The sequence below is a fragment of the Hyla sarda genome, chromosome 3, assembly GCF_029499605.1.
Source record: "Hyla sarda isolate aHylSar1 chromosome 3, aHylSar1.hap1, whole genome shotgun sequence".
Classification (NCBI taxonomy): domain Eukaryota; kingdom Metazoa; phylum Chordata; class Amphibia; order Anura; family Hylidae; genus Hyla; species Hyla sarda.
Genome location: NC_079191.1, coordinates 444,099,460 through 444,118,332, shown reverse-complemented (window position 1 = coordinate 444,118,332; position 18,873 = coordinate 444,099,460). Strand labels below are relative to the sequence as shown.

The following is an 18,873-nucleotide window of genomic DNA, read 5'->3' as shown; positions in this document are numbered from 1 at the left end:
ACTGTGTGGAGGTAAGAATTATTCTGGAATGAGAAGTCTAAAATGTTTGTCTGGCAAATTTAATGAAGAGGAGTCGTGGTTTGAGAATTCTTTATGATGCCTTGGGCAAAAAGAAAAGGATAAGGGACTGACTCCGATAAGAGAAGACGTCACCTGTCAGTCCCTACATGTAACCACTTATATGGTCTTCTTCTGTATTGTCACTGTATGTTGGAAAATTGATCTTCGTGTAGTAAATTTTATTCAGTAACAGTATAGTGAAAAAAAAGGTGTTGCCAAGGGGGCAGCAAAATGGGGTTTTGCCTAGGGTAGCAAAAGTCCTTGCACCACCCCTGTGTATACTTTCCACACTGCTACATGTGAAAACCACACAAGGTTGGCCGTGACATCCAGAGCCAGGCTAGTTTAGCCTGGCTCACACCACTAGGCCTCACACCAAGTTGCTGAGATCATGGATTTTCCCATCTAATGTGGATTCATACTGAGACTGATCCACATATAATTGATCACTGCATATTATGCTGCACTCCACAGGTGTAATGCATACCCAGAGGTACTTCACACAGTTATGTATGTACAGTTAAATTAAGTGACTTACAACTGACGTCTCCTTTGATTAGCATTGTCCTCTTTCCTTTTCTTCTCTATTTGGCTCATACCGCCACGACAACTTCTTCCATCCAAAACTTCATCTGCAAAACAAACATGTTAGACTCCACATTTTCCAGTGCCCTCCCCACCTCTACACAATCTCCTAATCTATAGGCCCGAATTGTAATTTCATGTCTAATCCCCTCATTTTAAATAGCCATTTTGCACATTGGCTATGGGGGATGGCTATATGAAAGGAGGGAAATGGCTATATGAGAAGAACAATGCTATTGTTACGCCTAGCGCTCCGGGCCCCCGCTCCTCCCCGGAGCGCTCACGGCGTCTTTCTCCCTGCAGCTCCCCGGTCAGTCCCGCTGACCGGGAGCGCTGCTCTGTCATGGCCGTTGGGGATGCGATTCGCACAGCGGGACGCGCCCGCTCGCGAATCGCATCCCAGGTCACTTACCCATTCCCGTCCCCTGCTGTCATGTGCTGGCGCGCGCGGCTCCGCTCTCTAGGGCGCGCGCGCGCCAGCTCCCTGAGACTTAAAGGGCCAGTGCACCAATGATTGGTGCCTGGTCCAATTAGCTTAATTGGCTCCCACCTGCTCCCTGTGCACTTCCCTATATCACCTCACTTCCCTTGCACTTCCTTGCCGGATCTTGTTGCCCTTGTGCCTAGTGAAAGCGTTTTGTGTGTTTAAAGCCTGTGTACCAGAACTTCTGCTATCTCCCCTGACTACGAACCTTGCCGCCTGCCCCCGACCTTCTGCTACGTCCGACTTTGCTTCTGCCTACTCCCTTGTACCTCGCCTATCTTCAGCAGTCAGAGAGGTGAGCCGTTGCTAGTGGATACGACCTGGTCACTACCGCCGCAGCAAGACCATCCCGCTTTGCGGCGGGCTCTGGTGAAAACCTGTAGTGGCTTAGAACCGGTCCACTAGCGCGGTCCTCGCCATCCCTCTCTGACACAGAGGATCCACTACCTGCCAGCCGGCATCGTGACAGTAGATCCGGCCATGGATCCCGCTGAAGTTCCTCTGCCAGTTGTCGCTGACCTCCCTACGCTGGTCGCCCAGCAAGCTCGTCAGATCGCCCAACAAGATCACCAGCTGTCGTACTTGACCACCATGACACAGCAACTCCAGTCACAACTACAGCAAGTACAGTCACAGCTACAGCAGCAACAACCATCTCCTCCGCCAGCTCCTGCACCCCTTCCGCAGCGAGTGGCCACTCCTAGCCTCCGCCTGTCCTTGCCGGACAAATTTAATGGGGACTCTAAGTTTTGCCGTGGCTTTCTTTCGCAATGTTCCCTGCACTTGGAGATGATGTCGGACCAGTTTCCTACTGAAAGGTCTAAGGTGGCTTTCGTAGTCAGCCTTCTGTCTGGAAAAGCCCTGTCATGGGCCACACCGCTCTGGGACCGCAATGACCCCGTCACTGCCTCTGTACACTCCTTCTTCTCGGAAATTCGAAGTGTCTTTGAGGAACCTGCCCGAGCCTCTTCTGCTGAGACTGCCCTGCTGAACCTGGTCCAGGGTAATTCCTCCGTTGGCGAGTACGCCATACAATTCCGTACTCTTGCTTCTGAACTATCCTGGAATAATGAGGCTCTCTGCGCGACCTTTAAAAAAGGCCTATCCAGCAACATTAAAGATGTTCTGGCCGCACGAGAGACTCCTGCTAACCTGCATGAACTCATTCATCTAGCCACTCGCATTGACATGCGTTTTTCTGAGAGGCATCAAGAGCTCCGCCAGGAAAAAGACTTAGATCTCTGGACACCTCTCCCACAGTCTCCACTGCAATCTGCGCCTAGGCCTCCCGCCGAGGAGGCCATGCAAGTGGATCGGTCTCGCCTGACCCTGGAAGAGAGGAATCGCCGTAAGGAAGAGAATCTTTGTCTGTACTGTGCCAGTACTGAACATTTTTTGGTGGATTGCCCAATCCGTCCTCCACGTCTGGGAAACGCACGCTCGCACCCAGCTCTCGTGGGTGTGGCGTCTCTTGATGCTAAGTCGGCTTCTCCACGTCTCACGGTGCCTGTTCGGATTTCTACTTCAGCCAGCTCTCCCCTCTCAGCCGTGGCCTGCCTGGACTCTGGAGCTTCTGGGAATTTTATTCGGGAGTCCTTAGTGAATAAATTCCGCATTCCGGTGACCCATCTTGTCAAGCCACTCCACATTTCCGCGGTCAACGGAGCCAGATTGGATTGCACCGTGCGTTACCGCACGGAGCCCCTCCTAATGTGCATCGGACCTCATCACGAGGAAATTGTATTTTTTGTCCTTCCTAATTGCACTTCTGAAGTTCTCCTTGGACTACCCTGGCTTCAACACCATTCCCCAACCCTGGATTGGTCCACTGGGGAGATCAAGAGTTGGGGTCCCTCTTGTTCCAAGGACTGCCTTCAACCGGTTCCCAGTACTCCCTGCCGTGACCCTGTGGTTCCTCCTGTATCCGGTCCCCCTAAGGTCATTAAGGACTCTGCCTGCCACAGGAAATGCCTCTCCCCCCCTCCCAGTCCCATCAGGCAAGCCTCTGTGTCCCCTCATGGCCCTCGTCCTGGTGTCACACTGCCCCGTGCCAGGTCTCGCCCTCTGCCCTCTCTCCCCATTCCTACTCCTGCTGTTCTGCCTGCCGTTGAGGAATCCCTCCATCCTTTCCCGGTGTCCTCATCCCAGGGGAGGCAGTTACCGGACAAAGAGAAGGGGAGACCTAAGGGGGGGGGGGTACTGTTACGCCTAGCGCTCCGGGCCCCCGCTCCTCCCCGGAGCGCTCACGGCGTCTTTCTCCCTGCAGCTCCCCGGTCAGTCCCGCTGACCGGGAGCGCTGCTCTGTCATGGCCGTTGGGGATGCGATTCGCACAGCGGGACGCGCCCGCTCGCGAATCGCATCCCAGGTCACTTACCCGTTCCCGTCCCCTGCTGTCATGTGCTGGCGCGCGCGGCTCCGCTCTCTAGGGCGCGCGCGCGCCAGCTCCCTGAGACTTAAAGGGCCAGTGCACCAATGATTGGTGCCTGGTCCAATTAGCTTAATTGGCTCCCACCTGCTCCCTGTGCACTTCCCTATATCACCTCACTTCCCTTGCACTTCCTTGCCGGATCTTGTTGCCCTTGTGCCTAGTGAAAGCGTTTTGTGTGTTTAAAGCCTGTGTACCAGAACTTCTGCTATCTCCCCTGACTACGAACCTTGCCGCCTGCCCCCGACCTTCTGCTACGTCCGACTTTGCTTCTGCCTACTCCCTTGTACCTCGCCTATCTTCAGCAGTCAGAGAGGTGAGCCGTTGCTAGTGGATACGACCTGGTCACTACCGCCGCAGCAAGACCATCCCGCTTTGCGGCGGGCTCTGGTGAAAACCTGTAGTGGCTTAGAACCGGTCCACTAGCGCGGTCCTCGCCATCCCTCTCTGACACAGAGGATCCACTACCTGCCAGCCGGCATCGTGACAGCTATATGAGGGGAACAGCTCTATATGATGGGTGAGGTGCTGTTTGTTGTATGTTTTTGTAATCCTAGATAAGCCATTTATCTCACAGCGGCTTCTGATTGGCTGCTCTGTAAGCTTAGAGGGTGGTCGGAGCAGGAATCCCAGGTAGTTAGCCAGGTAGATAGGTAGGTTGCTATGTAGGTAGATTGGTAGCCAGGTAGGTAGCTAAGTGGTTAGGTAGCTAAGTAGACATGTAGCTGCTTTTACACAGGATGAATAAAATCCACTTTTGATTTATCTGAGACCAGATTGCTGCTGACTTCTTTCATTTAGTTAAGTAGGTAGGTAGCTATGTAGGTAGGTAGGTACCAGGTAGTTATATAGGTAGCTAGCTGGGTAGGCTGCAATATTAACCCCTACAGGACCCATGACGTAACGGTACGTCCCGACACCCTGGGTCTTAAGGACCAGGGACGTACATTTACGTCATGGGCAGTTTTAGTCCCCGCCGTGCGCCGGGCGGGGATCGGACCGGGATGCCTGCTGAAATCATTCAGCAGGCATCCCGTGCAAATGCCCAGGGGGGTCATCAGACCCCCCCATGTCGGCGATCGCGGCAAATCGCAAGTGAATTCACACTTGCGATTTGCGCGATTCCGGGTCATTACGGGTCTATAGTGACCCGGTGACCCGGAATGTAAGGGGGATCGCGGGTGTCTAAGACACCCACGATCCCCCTGAAGCGATAGGAGTGAGGTGGCACGGGTGCCACCCCTCCTATCCCTGCTATTGGTGGTCTAGACGCGACCACCAATAGCAGATCGGGGGCGGGGGGTTTACTTTCGTTTTCCCCGTCCTGCCCTCCCACAATAGGCGGGGCAGGACGGGGAAATGACGGGGACCGGCGCCGAAGATCCACTTACCGATCCGGGCGGGCGTCGGAGGCTGCAGGCGACGGAGATCGGCGGGCGGCGATGACGTGCGGCTGGATCCGACGGAAGCCGGTGAGTTGCCTAGCAACATCTGGAGGGTACAGTTTGAGACCATTATACAGTGGTCTCTAACTGTAGCCCTCCAGATGTTGCAAAACTACAACTCCCAGCATGCCCAGACAGCTGTTTGGGCATGCTGGAATATGTAGTTTTGCAACAGCTGGAGGGCTACAGTTTGAGACCACTATATAGTGGTCCCTAAACTGTAGCCCTCCAGATCTTGCAAAACTACAACTCCTAGCATGCTCAAACAACTGTTTGCTGTCAGGGCATGCTGGGAATTGTAGTTTTGCAACAGCTGGAGGACCACAGTTTGGAGATCACTTTGCAGTGTTCTCTAAAACTGTAGCCCTCCAGATGCAAAACTGCAAATCCCAGCATGCCCTGACAGCAATCAGCTGTCTCGGCATGCTGGGAGTTGTAGTTGCGTACCTCCAGCTATTGCATGACTACATCTCCCAGCATGCCCTTCGGCGATCAGTACATGCTGGGAGTTGTAGTTTTGCAACAGCTGGAGTCACACTGGTTAGAAAATACTGAGTTAGGTAACAGAACCTAACTGAAGGTTTTCCAACCAGTGTGCCTCCAGCTGTTGCAAAAGTACAACTCCCAGCATGCACGGTCTGTCAGTACATGCTGGGAGTTGTAGTTTTGAAACAGCTGGAGGTTTGCCCCCCCATGTGAACGTACAGGGTACATTCACACGGGCAGGCTTACAGTAAGTTTCCTGCTTCAAGTTTGGGCTGCGGCAAATTTTTCGCCATAGCTCAAACTTCTAGCGAGAAACTTACCGTAACCCACCAGTGCGAATGTACCCTAAAAACACTACACTACCACATAATAAAGGGTAAAACACTACATATACACCCCCTTACACTGTCCCCCCAATAAAAATGAAAAACGTATTGTATGGCAGTGTTTCCAAAACGGAGCCTCCAGCTGTTGCAAAACAACAACTCCCAGCATTTCCAGACAGCCACTGACTGTCCAGGCATGCTGGGAATTTAGCAACAGCTGGAGGCACCCTGTTTGGGAATCAGTGGCATAGAATACCCCTATGTCCACCCCTGTGCAATCCCTAATTTAGTCCTCAAATGCGCATGGCGCTCTCTCACTTCGGAGCCCTGTCGTATTTCAAGGCAACAGTTTAGGGCCACATATGGGGTATCGCCGTACTCGGGAGAAATTGCACTACTAATTTTGGGGGGCTTTTTCTCCTTTTACCCCTTAGGAAAAGGAAAAGTTGGGGCTACACCAGCTTGTTAGTGTAAAAAAAAAAAAAAAATTACACTAACATGCCGGTGTTGCCCTTTACTTTTTATTTTCACAAGCGTTAAAAGGAAAAAAAGACCCCCAAAATTTGTAACGCAATTTCTCCTGAGTATAGAAATACCCCATATGTGGGTGTAAAATGCTCTGTGGGCGCATAACAAGGCTCAGGAGTGAGAGTGCACCATGTACATTTGAGGTCTAAATTGGTGATTTGCACAGGGGTGGCTGATTTTACAGCGGTTCTGACATAAACCCCCCCCAAAAAATACCCACATGTGACCTCATTTTGCAAACTACACCCCTCACGGAATGTAATAAGGGGTACAGTGAGCATTTACGCCCCACAGGTGTCTGACAGATTTTTGGAACAGTGGTCTGTGAAAATGAAAAATTTTATTTTTCATTTGCACAGCCCACTGTTCCAAAGATCTGTCAAACGCCAGTGGGGTGTAAATACTCACTGCACCCCTTATTAATTTCTGTGAGGGGTGTAGTTTCCAAAATAGGGTCACATGTGGGGGGTTCCACTGTTCTGGCACCACGGGGGGCTTTGTAAACGCACATGGCCCCTGACTTCCATTACAAAACATTTTTTTCCCAAAAGCTCAATGGCGCTCCTTCTCTTCTGAGCATTGTAGTGCGCCAGCAGAGCACTTGACGTCCACACATGGGGTATTTCCATACTCAGAAGAGATGGGGTTACAAATTTTGGGGGGTCTTTTCTGCTATTAACCCTTACAAAAATGTGAAATTTGGGGGGAAACACACATTTTTGTGAAATTATTATTATTTTTTTTTACATATGCAAAAGTCGTGAAACCCCTGTGGGGTATTAAGGCTCGCTTTATTCCTTGTTACGTTCCTCAAGGGGTCTAGTTTCCAAAATGGTATGCCATGTGTTTTTTTTTTGCTGTTCTGGCACCATAGGGGTTTCCTAAATGCGACATGCCCCCCGAGCAAAATTTGCTCTCAAAAAGCCAAATATGACTCCTTCTCTTCTGAGCATTGTAGTTCACCCGTAGTGCACTTCAGGTCAACTTATGGGGTACCTCCATACTCAGAAGAGATGGGGTTACAAATTTTGGGGGGTCTTTTCTGCTATTAACCCTTGCAAAAATGTGAAATTTGGGGGGAAACACACATTTTAGTGAAAAAAAAATATTTTTTTTTTACATATGCAAAAGTCGTGAAACACCTTTGGGGTATTAAGGCTCACTTAATTCCTTGTTACGTTCCTCAAGGGGTCTAGTTTCCAAAATGGTATGCCATGTGTTTTTTTTTTGCTGTTCTGGCACCATAGGGGCTTCCTAAATGCAACATGCCCCCCAAAAACCATTTCAGAAAAACGTACTCTCCAAAATCCCCTTGTCGCTCCTTCGCTTCTGAGCCCTCTACTGCGCCCGCCGAACAATTTACATAGACATATGAGGTATGTGCTTACTCGAGAGAAATTGGGCTACAAATACAAGTATACATTTTCTCCTTTTACCCCTTGTAAAAATAAAAACATTGGGTCTACAAGAACATGCGAGTGTAAAAAATGAAGATTGTGAATTTTCTCCTTCACTTTGTTGCTATTCCTGTGAAACACCTAAAGGGTTAAAACGCTGACTGAATGTCATTTTGAATACTTTGGGGGGTGCAGTTTTTATAATGGGGTCATTTGTGGGGTATTTCTAAAAAGAAGACCCTTCAAATCCACTTCAAACCTGAACTGGTCCCTGAAAAATAGTGAGTTTGAAAATTTTGTGAAAAATTGGAAAATTGCTGCTGAACTTTGAACCCCTCTGGTGTCTTCCAAAAGTAAAAACACGTCAATTTTATGATGCAAACATAAAGTAGACATATTGTATATGTGAATCAAAATTTTTTTTATTTGGAATATCCATTTTCCTTACAAGCAGAGAGCTTCAAAGTTTGAAAAATGCAAATTTTTCAAATTTTTCATCAAATTTTGGGATTTTTCACCAAGAAAGGATGCAAGTTACCATAAAATTTTACCGCTATGTTAAAGTAGAATATGTCACGAAAAAACAATCTCGGAATCAGAATGATAACTAAAAGCATTCCGGTGTTATTAATGTTTAAAGTGACAGTGGTCAGATGTGCAAAAAACGCTCTGGTCCTGAGGTGTAAAATGGCCTGGTCCTTAAGGGGTTAAGATGCATCCAATTTAATATTTTAATCTTCAGTGCTCTCCTGTATCCAAATGTTGAAGTTTTTGGGTCTATTCGCACGTACAGTATCCTGCACATATTTGATGCACAGGATTTTATGCTGCAGATTTCATTGTTAACCAGCCTCTGACAAAAGAAACAGGCAACTATTCTGAAATAACCATCACAAATCTGTGTAGTGAGACGCAACCAAACCACACCAAATTATAACACTACCACCAGATATAAATTAATCACATAAATCTTTATTGAAAATAACCGTATATTAAAAAAGTAAATAGACATAAATAGGCACCAAAAATCAGTTCATACAGGAAAACAGAGCGGAGGAAGGCGGAGTAAATCACATAACAAACAATCAATAGCTTAAAGGAGTACTCCGGTGGAAAACTTTTTTTATTTTTTTAAATCAACTGGTGCCAGAAAGTTAAACAGATTTGTAAATTACTTCTATTAAAACTTCTTAATCCTTCCAGTATTTATTATCAGAGGAAATTATTTTCTTTTGGGATTTCTTTTCAGTCACGACCACAGTGCTCTCTGCTGACACCTCTGTCCATTATAGGAACTGTTCAGAGCAGCATATGTTTGCTATGGGGAATTTTTCCTGCTCTGGACAGTTCCTGACATGGTCAGAGGTGTCAGCAGAGAGCACTGTGGTCTTGACAAATGAAATCCAAAAATAAAAGAATTTCCTCTGTAGTATACAGCTGCTAATAAGTACTGGAAGAATTAAGATTGTTTTATAGAAGTAATTTACAAATCTGTTTAACAGGGACTATTGATAGGATTGATATTATTGGGCAAACTAGATGGGCCAAATGGATCTTATCTGCCGACACATTCTATGTTTGTATCAGTTGATTTAAAAAAAAAATTAAAAAAAGTTTTCCACCAGAGTACCCCTTTAATCTAAATTTATATTTATGCAAGTACGTAATAAAGTGCAAAGTGCAGTAAAATAAAGGCAAACTTAGAAAGGAGACAGAGCATAACACAGAAAAGTCCCAGCAAACATGACTCACCACCGTCTGCATAAGCCCCGAAATATGTTTCGCTTAATGAAGCTTCCTCAGAACTAAATGACTGTACATGGCTTCAAATCCTGCAGATCAAATATGCGCAGGATACTGTACGCAGCAATAAAATCAAATATTTTACTGCAATTATGTCCTCAGTAAAAAACAAGGGATTTTTACTTCAATTTTCATAATCACTGAAAAATATATAGTCGCAATACACTCCTTATTCTGCTGATGGCGCCACTGTTTGTATACAAAATTAAAATGTATCCTGCACAAGTACCAAGTTAGAGACTGTATCATACTCTAAGCAAGAGCTGCAATCACTATTTAGTTGCTGGCGTCATTGTGACTTTACAGTGGGGCAAAAACGTATTTGGTCAGCTACCAATTGTGCAAGTTCTCCCACTTAAAAAGATGAGAGAGGCTGTAATTTTCATCATAGGTTATAACCTCAACTATGAGAGACATAATGAGAAAAATAATCCATAAAATCACATTGTCTGATTTTTAATAATTGCTCCCACTGTGGATTTCTTCACACCAAGCTGCTTGCCTATTGCAGATTCAGTCTTCCCAGCCTGGTGCAGGTCTACAATTTTGTTTCTGGTGTCCTTCGACAGCTCTTTGGTCTTGGCCATAGTGGAGTTTGGAGTGTGACTGTTTGAGGTTGTGGTCAGGTGTCTTTTATACTGATAACAAGTTCCAACAGGAACCATTAATACAGGTAACGATGGAGGACAGAGGAGACTCTTACAGAAGAAGTTACAGGTCTGTGAGAGACAGAAATCTTACTTGTTTGTAGGCGACCAAATACTTATTTTCCACCATAATTTGCAAATAAATTCTTTAAAAATCAGACAATGTGATTTTATGGATTTTTCTCATTCTGTCTCTCATAGTTGAGGTTATAACCTATGATGGAAATGCCAGGCCTCTCTCATCTTTTTAAGTGGGAGAACTTGCACACTTGGTGGCTGACTAAATACTTTTTTGCCCCACTGTATGTAACTCAGCTAAGCTTTCATTTGCAGAAAATGTAGCAGATTTGCTGGAAATGCTGGGTATTGACTGCTGGTTGCGGCTTCCCTGAATCTTAAAGGAGTACTCCGCCCCTAGACATCTTATCCCCTATCCAAAGGAAGCCAATGGGGTGCTGCTGGGGACCCCCGGAATCTACCATGGGGCACCCACCTTTTGCGGCTTCCGGAACCACTGGAGGTCCTCAGGCTGAGTCCATCTCGACCACTGGTATGGTAGATCGTGACGTCACAACTCCGCCCCTCCCATAGACTTGCATTGAGGGACGGAGTGTGACGTCACACGGGGGTGGAGTCGTGATGTCACGATCTTCCGTACCAGTGGTCGAGATGGACTCAGTCCGAGGACCTCCAGTGGTCCCGGAAGCCGCTAAAGGTGGGTGCCGCATGGTAAATCCCTGGGGTCCCCAGCAGCGGGACCCTGACGATCTGACATCTTATCCCCTATCCTTTGGATAGGGGATAAGATGTCTAGGGGCAGAATACCCCTTTAAAAGGACACTGTTAAAGCTGATTATTGGTACAAGGGGGTTGTTATTACTAAGATAGGGGGTTATGTATTCACCATTGATCTGGGGTTTATACTTTATCATGTTTTTTTATTGGCTTCCTTGGTAAGTTCAGGTACTACATACAAATCTTTCAGTGTTTCCAGAAAAAAGTGTGGACATTTTTTTTTTTACTTTAATGCTCTCCTGTATCCACATGTTGCAGCTTTACTGTGATTTTTCTAACATTGATGCAAAAATGGGCTATATTTTGCTGTGATTATGCAAATCGTGGTAAAAAAAACAAGGCATTTTATTACTGCGATTTCAGAAAAATAACTGTAAAACTGCAACATATGGATACTCCCTTAGAAATCAGGAGAGCATTAAAGATTAAAATATGAAGTTGGATGCATCTTACTAAGGCAGCCTACAGGGAGCACATGTATGCTGTGGCCAGCACCCCAGTGCAGGGAGACGTGTGGAGGCCCTGAAAGCAAGAATAAGAAATGAACATCTCCGCTGTTTGACATTGGCCACCTGATTGAAGCCCTCCCTTCTGTCCCTACACTCCCTCACCCAGGATGCCTCCTTTCTTCTCCCTTCACCGCACACAACAGAGGACCATTAATTCCAGGCCCTGAAGGACTAGATGTAGCAGGGCCTAGACTATGGGCTGGCCGCCTGCCTAATTGTAGGTACGCCACTGTGCATACCTCCCAAGTTTTTTAGACGGCCAAACAGGGACACTTATTATTTTTTGCATGAAAGTTCCATTTTGCATGCATTTATATACAGCTGGATGCTTTTTGATTTTAATATTATCACACAACTTATCTGAATATAACAATTTATTACGATCCAAATTTCACCAGATGATGAAATAATATGCAAGTAGAGTCCAATATACAGTTAGGAGCCAGAAAGATTTTTGGAGTAATCTCAACATTTTATTTTATTTCTTTTTAATTTCTTACAAATTTACAAATTATTATTTCAGCAAGCAAAAAGAAAAAAGCCTTAATCCATATTTTCGAGCTACATAGTTACAATTTCTACCATATAATATCAGGCTCTGAATTACCCAAAGGGATCGGTGGGGGTGAAGGGAGAAAAAACCCAAAAAGGGGGGGGGGGGGAGGGTTAAGGGGAGGAATACCCTCCATCTCTCTCCATTACCATTATCCACCATTCTCTCAACAATTTATTGATGCAAATCTATTTCCTAGGTCAAAAAGAGGGACATTTAAAGAGTAAAGAGAGACAAAAGTAGGGACTGTTCCTCCAAAAGAGGGACCCTTGGCTAATGCACATATGCTTAAAGCTGGTGTCTCTAATGAAGTGACCTGTCAGTGTACTGTGAGTAATGTAATTTTCTGGGTGTTGTAATAAAGTTGTTTTGCAGTAAATGGAATAACTATAGAGGAATTTGTCTACAGCTCATGAGCAAGTCTGAGTTCCTGCCGTCCCTTAAGCAATTCCAGAAGAACTCTATTAATGAGGAGATGGTGGAATTACTGCAGCCTTATTTTCAGATGCAAGATTACACAATGGAAAATGCAGGGAAGGTCTGTGGAAATGTTGCTGGTCTCCTGTCATGGACTCAGGCGATGGCAAAATTTTATGAAGTCAACAAGGAAGTCCTGCCACTAAAGGTAAGATATTTTTGTACAATTTTAATCAGGAAACCCCCTTTAAAATTGTATGTTAGACAGGGCTCTTACAGCATTATTGCCATATAGTATAGGCTGGGTTCACACCGCGTTTGGTGCAACAGCCAGATCGGACAGGGAAATTTCAAAACTGCCTCCGACCATGCCCCATTAATTTTTAATGAGGTGACCATTAATGAAGCGGTCAATCTGTTTTACAGTAAATTTTTAGAACCAGTCCACAATTTGCTGAGTAAGTTCTCTTCTGAGTTTCATTATTAAGAAGAAAATATATATATATTTTTTTCTAGGCAAACCTGATCAAGCAGGATCACCATCTACAAGCCACTAACTGTGAATTGTCAGGGGTGCAGCTGCAACTGGATAAAAAAGAAGAAGAGCTTTATATTGCACAGGCCAAATATGATGGAGCCATGTTAGAAAAAATGGTGAGCACATATACAGTAACTATTATGTTCAGATCAAACATGTTACAATAATTAACTATACAACTGGGAAACCTGATCACTGGTTATGCTTACTATATGTGTTTGGTACTTAAAGAAGTTGTCCTTAAAAAGAAGCAACCTGATTATGGTGTCAAAATGTATAGTAAAGCAACTTAAAAATAATATAGTATTATTATTCAGTGAACAGATGATTTATTTCTGCTATGAGTTTTTTTTCCTGTAAGCTGTGACATCATGTCACAGAGAGCAGCAGCTCGATCCCTCCTGCCCTCCTGTCACCATGGGACAAGACAATTGATGTCAAGGGGTGAGCTGGTATTATTGCTCAAAAGAGATATGACTCATTAGATAAGGCAGCAGGAAACCCTTTCTGATGAAAACTATCGCTTCCTGCTGCCTTATCTAATGAGTCATAAATCTAATAAGCAGTAATACCAGTTCCCCCCTTCACGTCAATTATCTTGTTTTATGATGACAGGAGGAGAGGAGGGATCAACATGATGTCACAGCTTACAGGAAGAAACCCAAAGCTCAAATGAATGATTTGTTCACTTTAGATGTGTTGGCCATAGTCACACTTCACTTTGGGTGATAACACTATATTAGTAAGTTGATTTTATACATTTTGGCACATAAACAGATTGTATCATTTGCTAAACAACACTTTTAAAGCTTACCAGTGATTTTAAAAGATTTGTATAATCCTGCCTGGATTTTTTACAATAACCCTACAGAGCGGTGACAATGGGATTTTGGGTCTCTCTCTGCTGTTATTAAGCCCCTGAGAGCCCCCTCCGTGGTGCACGGCTATTTCTTATTCTCTTTATTTCAGGGGACGGAACCAGAGCTGGGCTGTTTGCCAGTATTAAAAACACATGCATTTCCTCTCTTCCTTTTTCTGCTCTCCCATGTCATAGTGCTGGAGAAAGTGCACTAGACTGAACAAACTGCACTGTTCTGATGTGCACTATAAATGCAATGTGTAGGGAGAAGTGTTTACTGATGCATGGGGTTTGCAAGATGCTATGTAAGCAGGAATAAAAGAAACAGCACAGCAAGGAAGGGGTTACACCGAACTGCTGCTGAAATAAGAGAGAAGACTTAATTTATCTTTCAAGGAGAGTGCACATAGATTGCAGATATACCGCCCAGGGTCATTCTTCCCTCTCTTCTGCACATAGCAGTAGCTTAGTCCCCCTTCTACATCCTGTGTTTTCACTTTGTGTCTCTTTCACTAGAGATGAACTGAGCCTAATAACAGGCAGTAGACAGCAGTTTGCAGTGATGTGAGACACCTATTGGCCAAGACTTTATTTCTGCAATAAGGAGTCATTTTTGAAAAGTAATTTGTGCAAATATTATAGATCACTTATAGGACACTTATAGGACACTTTCAACAAGGAAACATTATTTTATATATGCCAATAAATACCTTAAGTAAAAATCGCCCTTCATCATTCTCAGATCCCTTGATATGCAGTACATTACCTGCTCCTGGTTCTAGGTCTATCTCATGTGGACATGTCCTTCTCAGGCTGTCCTTCATGCTGTTATGTGTCAGGACATACATTCCTGCACTGACTTCTCCTTCTGCACAGTGTGAATTCCATCCCTAATAATTTTGGGTGTTCCCGGTATGTGGTTAGTACCTACCAATAGTTTCCAAGGAAGGAAAATCGGGGAAAGGGTCATGGGGGCACAAGGCTCATTGATGTGTGGGGGTTAAAGGCTAGCCTGTCTGGTTTGATCCCACAGAGAGGTTGCTGTAGAGCAAACTGCTGAAAATATCCTGCTGGCTATGATAGAAAGGAGTCAAATAACAGATCATGTATGGGGCCATGTGACCCCTGTCCACCCCTGAAAGCGTCTGCAATGGGCATCAGAACTAGAACATGAAGCAATGAATGAAGGTTCCTGGTTTGATGGATGGTTTCCCATCCTGTGGACAACTGTGTGTGTGTGCATCACTTACCTGGGGAAAAGATGGCACCAGGATGCACTATGGGAACAAGACAAGCTTTCAGGGCAGTGTGATGGGCAATGTTCTGCTGGAGACCTTGTGTCCTGGCCATATGTGGTTGTTACTATGATACATACCACCAACCTAACCATTATACAAACCAAGTCATCCCCTTCATGGCAGTAAGACCCCTAGATGGCAGGGGCCTCTTTTAGCAGGATAATGCCCCTGGCAGGAATGGGAAACATGACAAAGAGATCAAGGTAGTAACTCGGCCCCCAGATTACTGGAGAAACAAGTTCCATCCAAAGAGGATCCACTGTATACAGATACTACAAGACACATCACAGGGCTATGGAGGTCGTACCTAAAACCTTGCAGAATCCAATCTATACAGATACTTCAGGACACTTAACAGCTTTTTGGGTCTGGGCCTCAATGGGTCTGAACACAAGGGGTACCACACAAAGGTATGAAAGTCAATGTGAACGATGCCATAGTGTGTGATGATTCTGAGGAGGTGGAATCACTGTGGGTAGAATTACAAAAGGAGGGAAATACTGAAAAAATAATATTTGGTGTAATTTACAGACCCCCTAATATCACTGAAGAGATAGAAGGTCGGCTGTATAAACAAATAGAGAGGGCCGCCCGGGCAGGTACAGTGGTAATAATGGGAGATTTTAACTATCCAGATATAGATTGGGGCCGGGGGTTGGCTAAAACTACAAAGGGGAGAAAATTCCTAAATTTATTGCAGGATAATTTTATGGGACAGTTTGTGGAGGACCCAACAAGAAGTGATGCCTTGTTGGATCTGATCATTTCCAACAACGCAGAGCTGGTTGGTAATGTAACTGTGCGGGAAAACCTTGGTAATAGCGACCACAATATAGTTACTTTTGACTTAAAATGTAGAAAACAAAGACAGACGGGGAAAGCAAAAACATATAACTTTAAAAAGGCAAATTTCCCTGGGCTGAGGGCTGCACTACAGGACATAGACTGGGGGGAGGTGTTCTCAAATACTGATACAGAAGGTAAATGGGACATCTTTAAATCAACTCTAAATAACTATACAGCTAAATATATACCAAAGGGGAACAAATATAAACGATTAAAACTAAATCCTACATGGCTGACACATGATGTTAAAAGAGCAATAAACAACAAAAAAATAGCCTTCAAAAAATACAAATCTGATGGGTCAGCTATAACATTTAAACAGTACAAGGAGCTTAATAAAATCTGTAAAAATGTAATAAAAACAGCAAAAATTCAAAATGAGAGACAGGTGGCCGAAGAAAGCAAAACTAATCCTAAATATTTTTTTAGATATATAAATACAAAAAAACCAAGGACAGAGCATGTAGGACCCCTTAATAATGATAATGGGGAGGTTGTCACGGGCGATCAAGAGAAGGCGGAGCTACTGAATGGGTTCTTTAGTTCTGTATATACTATGGAAGAAGGAGCTGACATTGGTCAGGTCAGTGCTGGTAACACATCATATAATGTATTGAACTGGCTTAATGTAGAGATGGTACAAGGTAAGTTAAGTAAAGTAAATGTAAGCAAATCTCCAGGGCCGGATGGACTACACCCAAGAGTTCTTAGAGAGGTAAGTTCAGTAATATCTGTACCCTTGTTCATGATATTTAGAGATTCTCTGGTGTCTGGTATTGTGCCAAGGGACTGGCGCAAGGCTAATGTGGTACCAATCTTCAAGAAGGGCTCTAGGTCTTCGCCAGGCAATTATAGACCGGTAAGTCTAACGTGCATTGTGGGTAAATTGTTTGAAGGACTTATAAGGGATTACATACAGGAATACATAGGGGATAATAGTATTATAAGTGATAGCCAGCATGGGTTTACTAAGGATAGAAGTTGTCAAACCAATCTAATTTGCTTTTATGAAGAGGTGAGTAGAAGCCTTGACAGAGGAATGGCTGTGGATATAGTGTTTCTGGATTTTGCCAAAGCATTTGATACTGTCCCTCACAGACATCTGACAGGTAAGTTAAGGTCCTTGGGCTTGGAAACTTTAGTTTGTAACTGGATTGAACACTGGCTCATAGATCGTACCCAGAGAGTGGTGGTAAATGATTCGTACTCTGATTGGTCCCCGGTTATTAGTGGTGTACCCCAAGGTTCAGTACTGGGCCCGCTGCTGTTTAATTTATTTATCAATGATATAGAGGATGGTATTAACAGCTCTGTTTCTATCTTTGCAGATGACACCAAGCTTTGTAGCACAGTACAGTCTATAGAGGATGTGCATAAGTTACAAGATGACTTGGATAGACTAAGTGTCTGGGCATCCACTTGGCAAATGAGGTTCAATGTGGATAAATGTAAAGTTATGCATCTGGGTACTAATAACCTGCATGCGTCGTATGTCTTAGGGGGGATTAAACTGGCAGAGTCACTGGTAGAGAAGGATCTGGGTGTACTTGTAGATCACAGACTACAAAATAGCATGCAATGTCAGGCTGCTGCTTCCAAAGCCGGCAGGATATTGTCATGTATAAAAAGAGGCATGGACTCGAGGGGCAGGGACATAATACTCCCCCTTTATAAAGCATTGGTACGGCCTCACCTGGAATATGCTGTTCAGTTTTGGTCGCCTGTTCATAAAAGGGACACTGCGGAGTTGGAAAGGGTGCAGAGACGCGCGACTAAACTAATATGGGGCATGGAACATCTTAGCTATGAGGAGCGATTAAAGGAGTTACAATTGTTTAGTCTTGAGAAGAGACGTTTAAGGGGGGATATGATAAACGTATATAAGTATATAAATGGCCCATACAAAAAATATGGAGAAAAACTGTTCCAGGTTAAACCCCCCCAAAGGACGAGGGGGCACTCCCTCCGTCTGGAGAAGAAAAGGTTTAGTCTAAAGGGGCGGCACGCCTTCTTTACCGTGAGGACTGTGAATTTATGGAACGGTCTACCTCAGGAACTGGTCACAGCAGGAACAATTAACAGCTTTAAAGCAGGGTTAGATACATTCCTGGAACAAAATAACATTAATGCTTATGCAGAATTATAAAACTACATCCCTTTCCCTTATCCCCTTACATCCTTCCCTTCAATCCCCTGGTTGGACTTGATGGACGTATGTCTTTTTTCAACCATACTAACTATGTAACTATGTATCAACTGGAAAACAACTGACTTAAAGAAATGCACTAGTCAGACACCTGAAGACAAGAAGAGAACCTCTTTATACGGGGCACATTAAAATGTATCTGGCTGCTATGTTTCTTGGTAAAATTAACATCGAAATAATTTTACAGTGAGTAAAAAAAGTCTTCTTTCTATTCTTGGGTCATTGGAGACATACATAATGGTAAGACATCCTATAGCAGTCCATAGGATAAGAAACAGAAACTTAAAAGATTCACTGTATGTTCGTCTATACCACTGCTACATCTATTATCTTGACTACCCACATAGCAGAGGTCTGGTAGCTGACCGCTATGTTGGCACCATTCTTGTAGATTGTGACTGGGCAGGGATTCTTTGCCCTGAACAGGTTACACCTCACCAATAGCTGATTTGATCCATTGAGTGACGGTAGTCTTGAACCATTTCCATAGAAAATTGGAATTAAAACAGGGAGTGATAAAAAGAGAGGCCATCTGGGAAAAGAAGCTCTACCCTAACCACATAGATAATATAGAAGCATTTTCCTAAAATGGGAAAGTGGGGAAAAGAAAGAGGGAAAGTGAAATCCTCATTCAGTTAAAAAACTTCAAGAAGAATGAGGTACCT

General features: G+C 44.5%; 1 protein-coding gene across 10 annotated transcripts in view; it reads left to right on the top strand.

Annotated features, from left to right (window-relative positions):
• DNAH8 (dynein axonemal heavy chain 8) overlaps nt 1-18,873 on the top strand; it is a 582,992-nt gene that overhangs the window by 421,574 nt on the left and 142,545 nt on the right. For all 10 annotated transcript variants that reach the window (XM_056568656.1, XM_056568659.1, XM_056568657.1 and 7 more), the window contains 2 exons: nt 12,454-12,669; nt 12,978-13,115. In XM_056568656.1, coding sequence (XP_056424631.1) covers nt 12,454-12,669; nt 12,978-13,115 — 354 coding nt within the window. The remainder of the gene's footprint in view (nt 1-12,453; nt 12,670-12,977; nt 13,116-18,873) is intronic.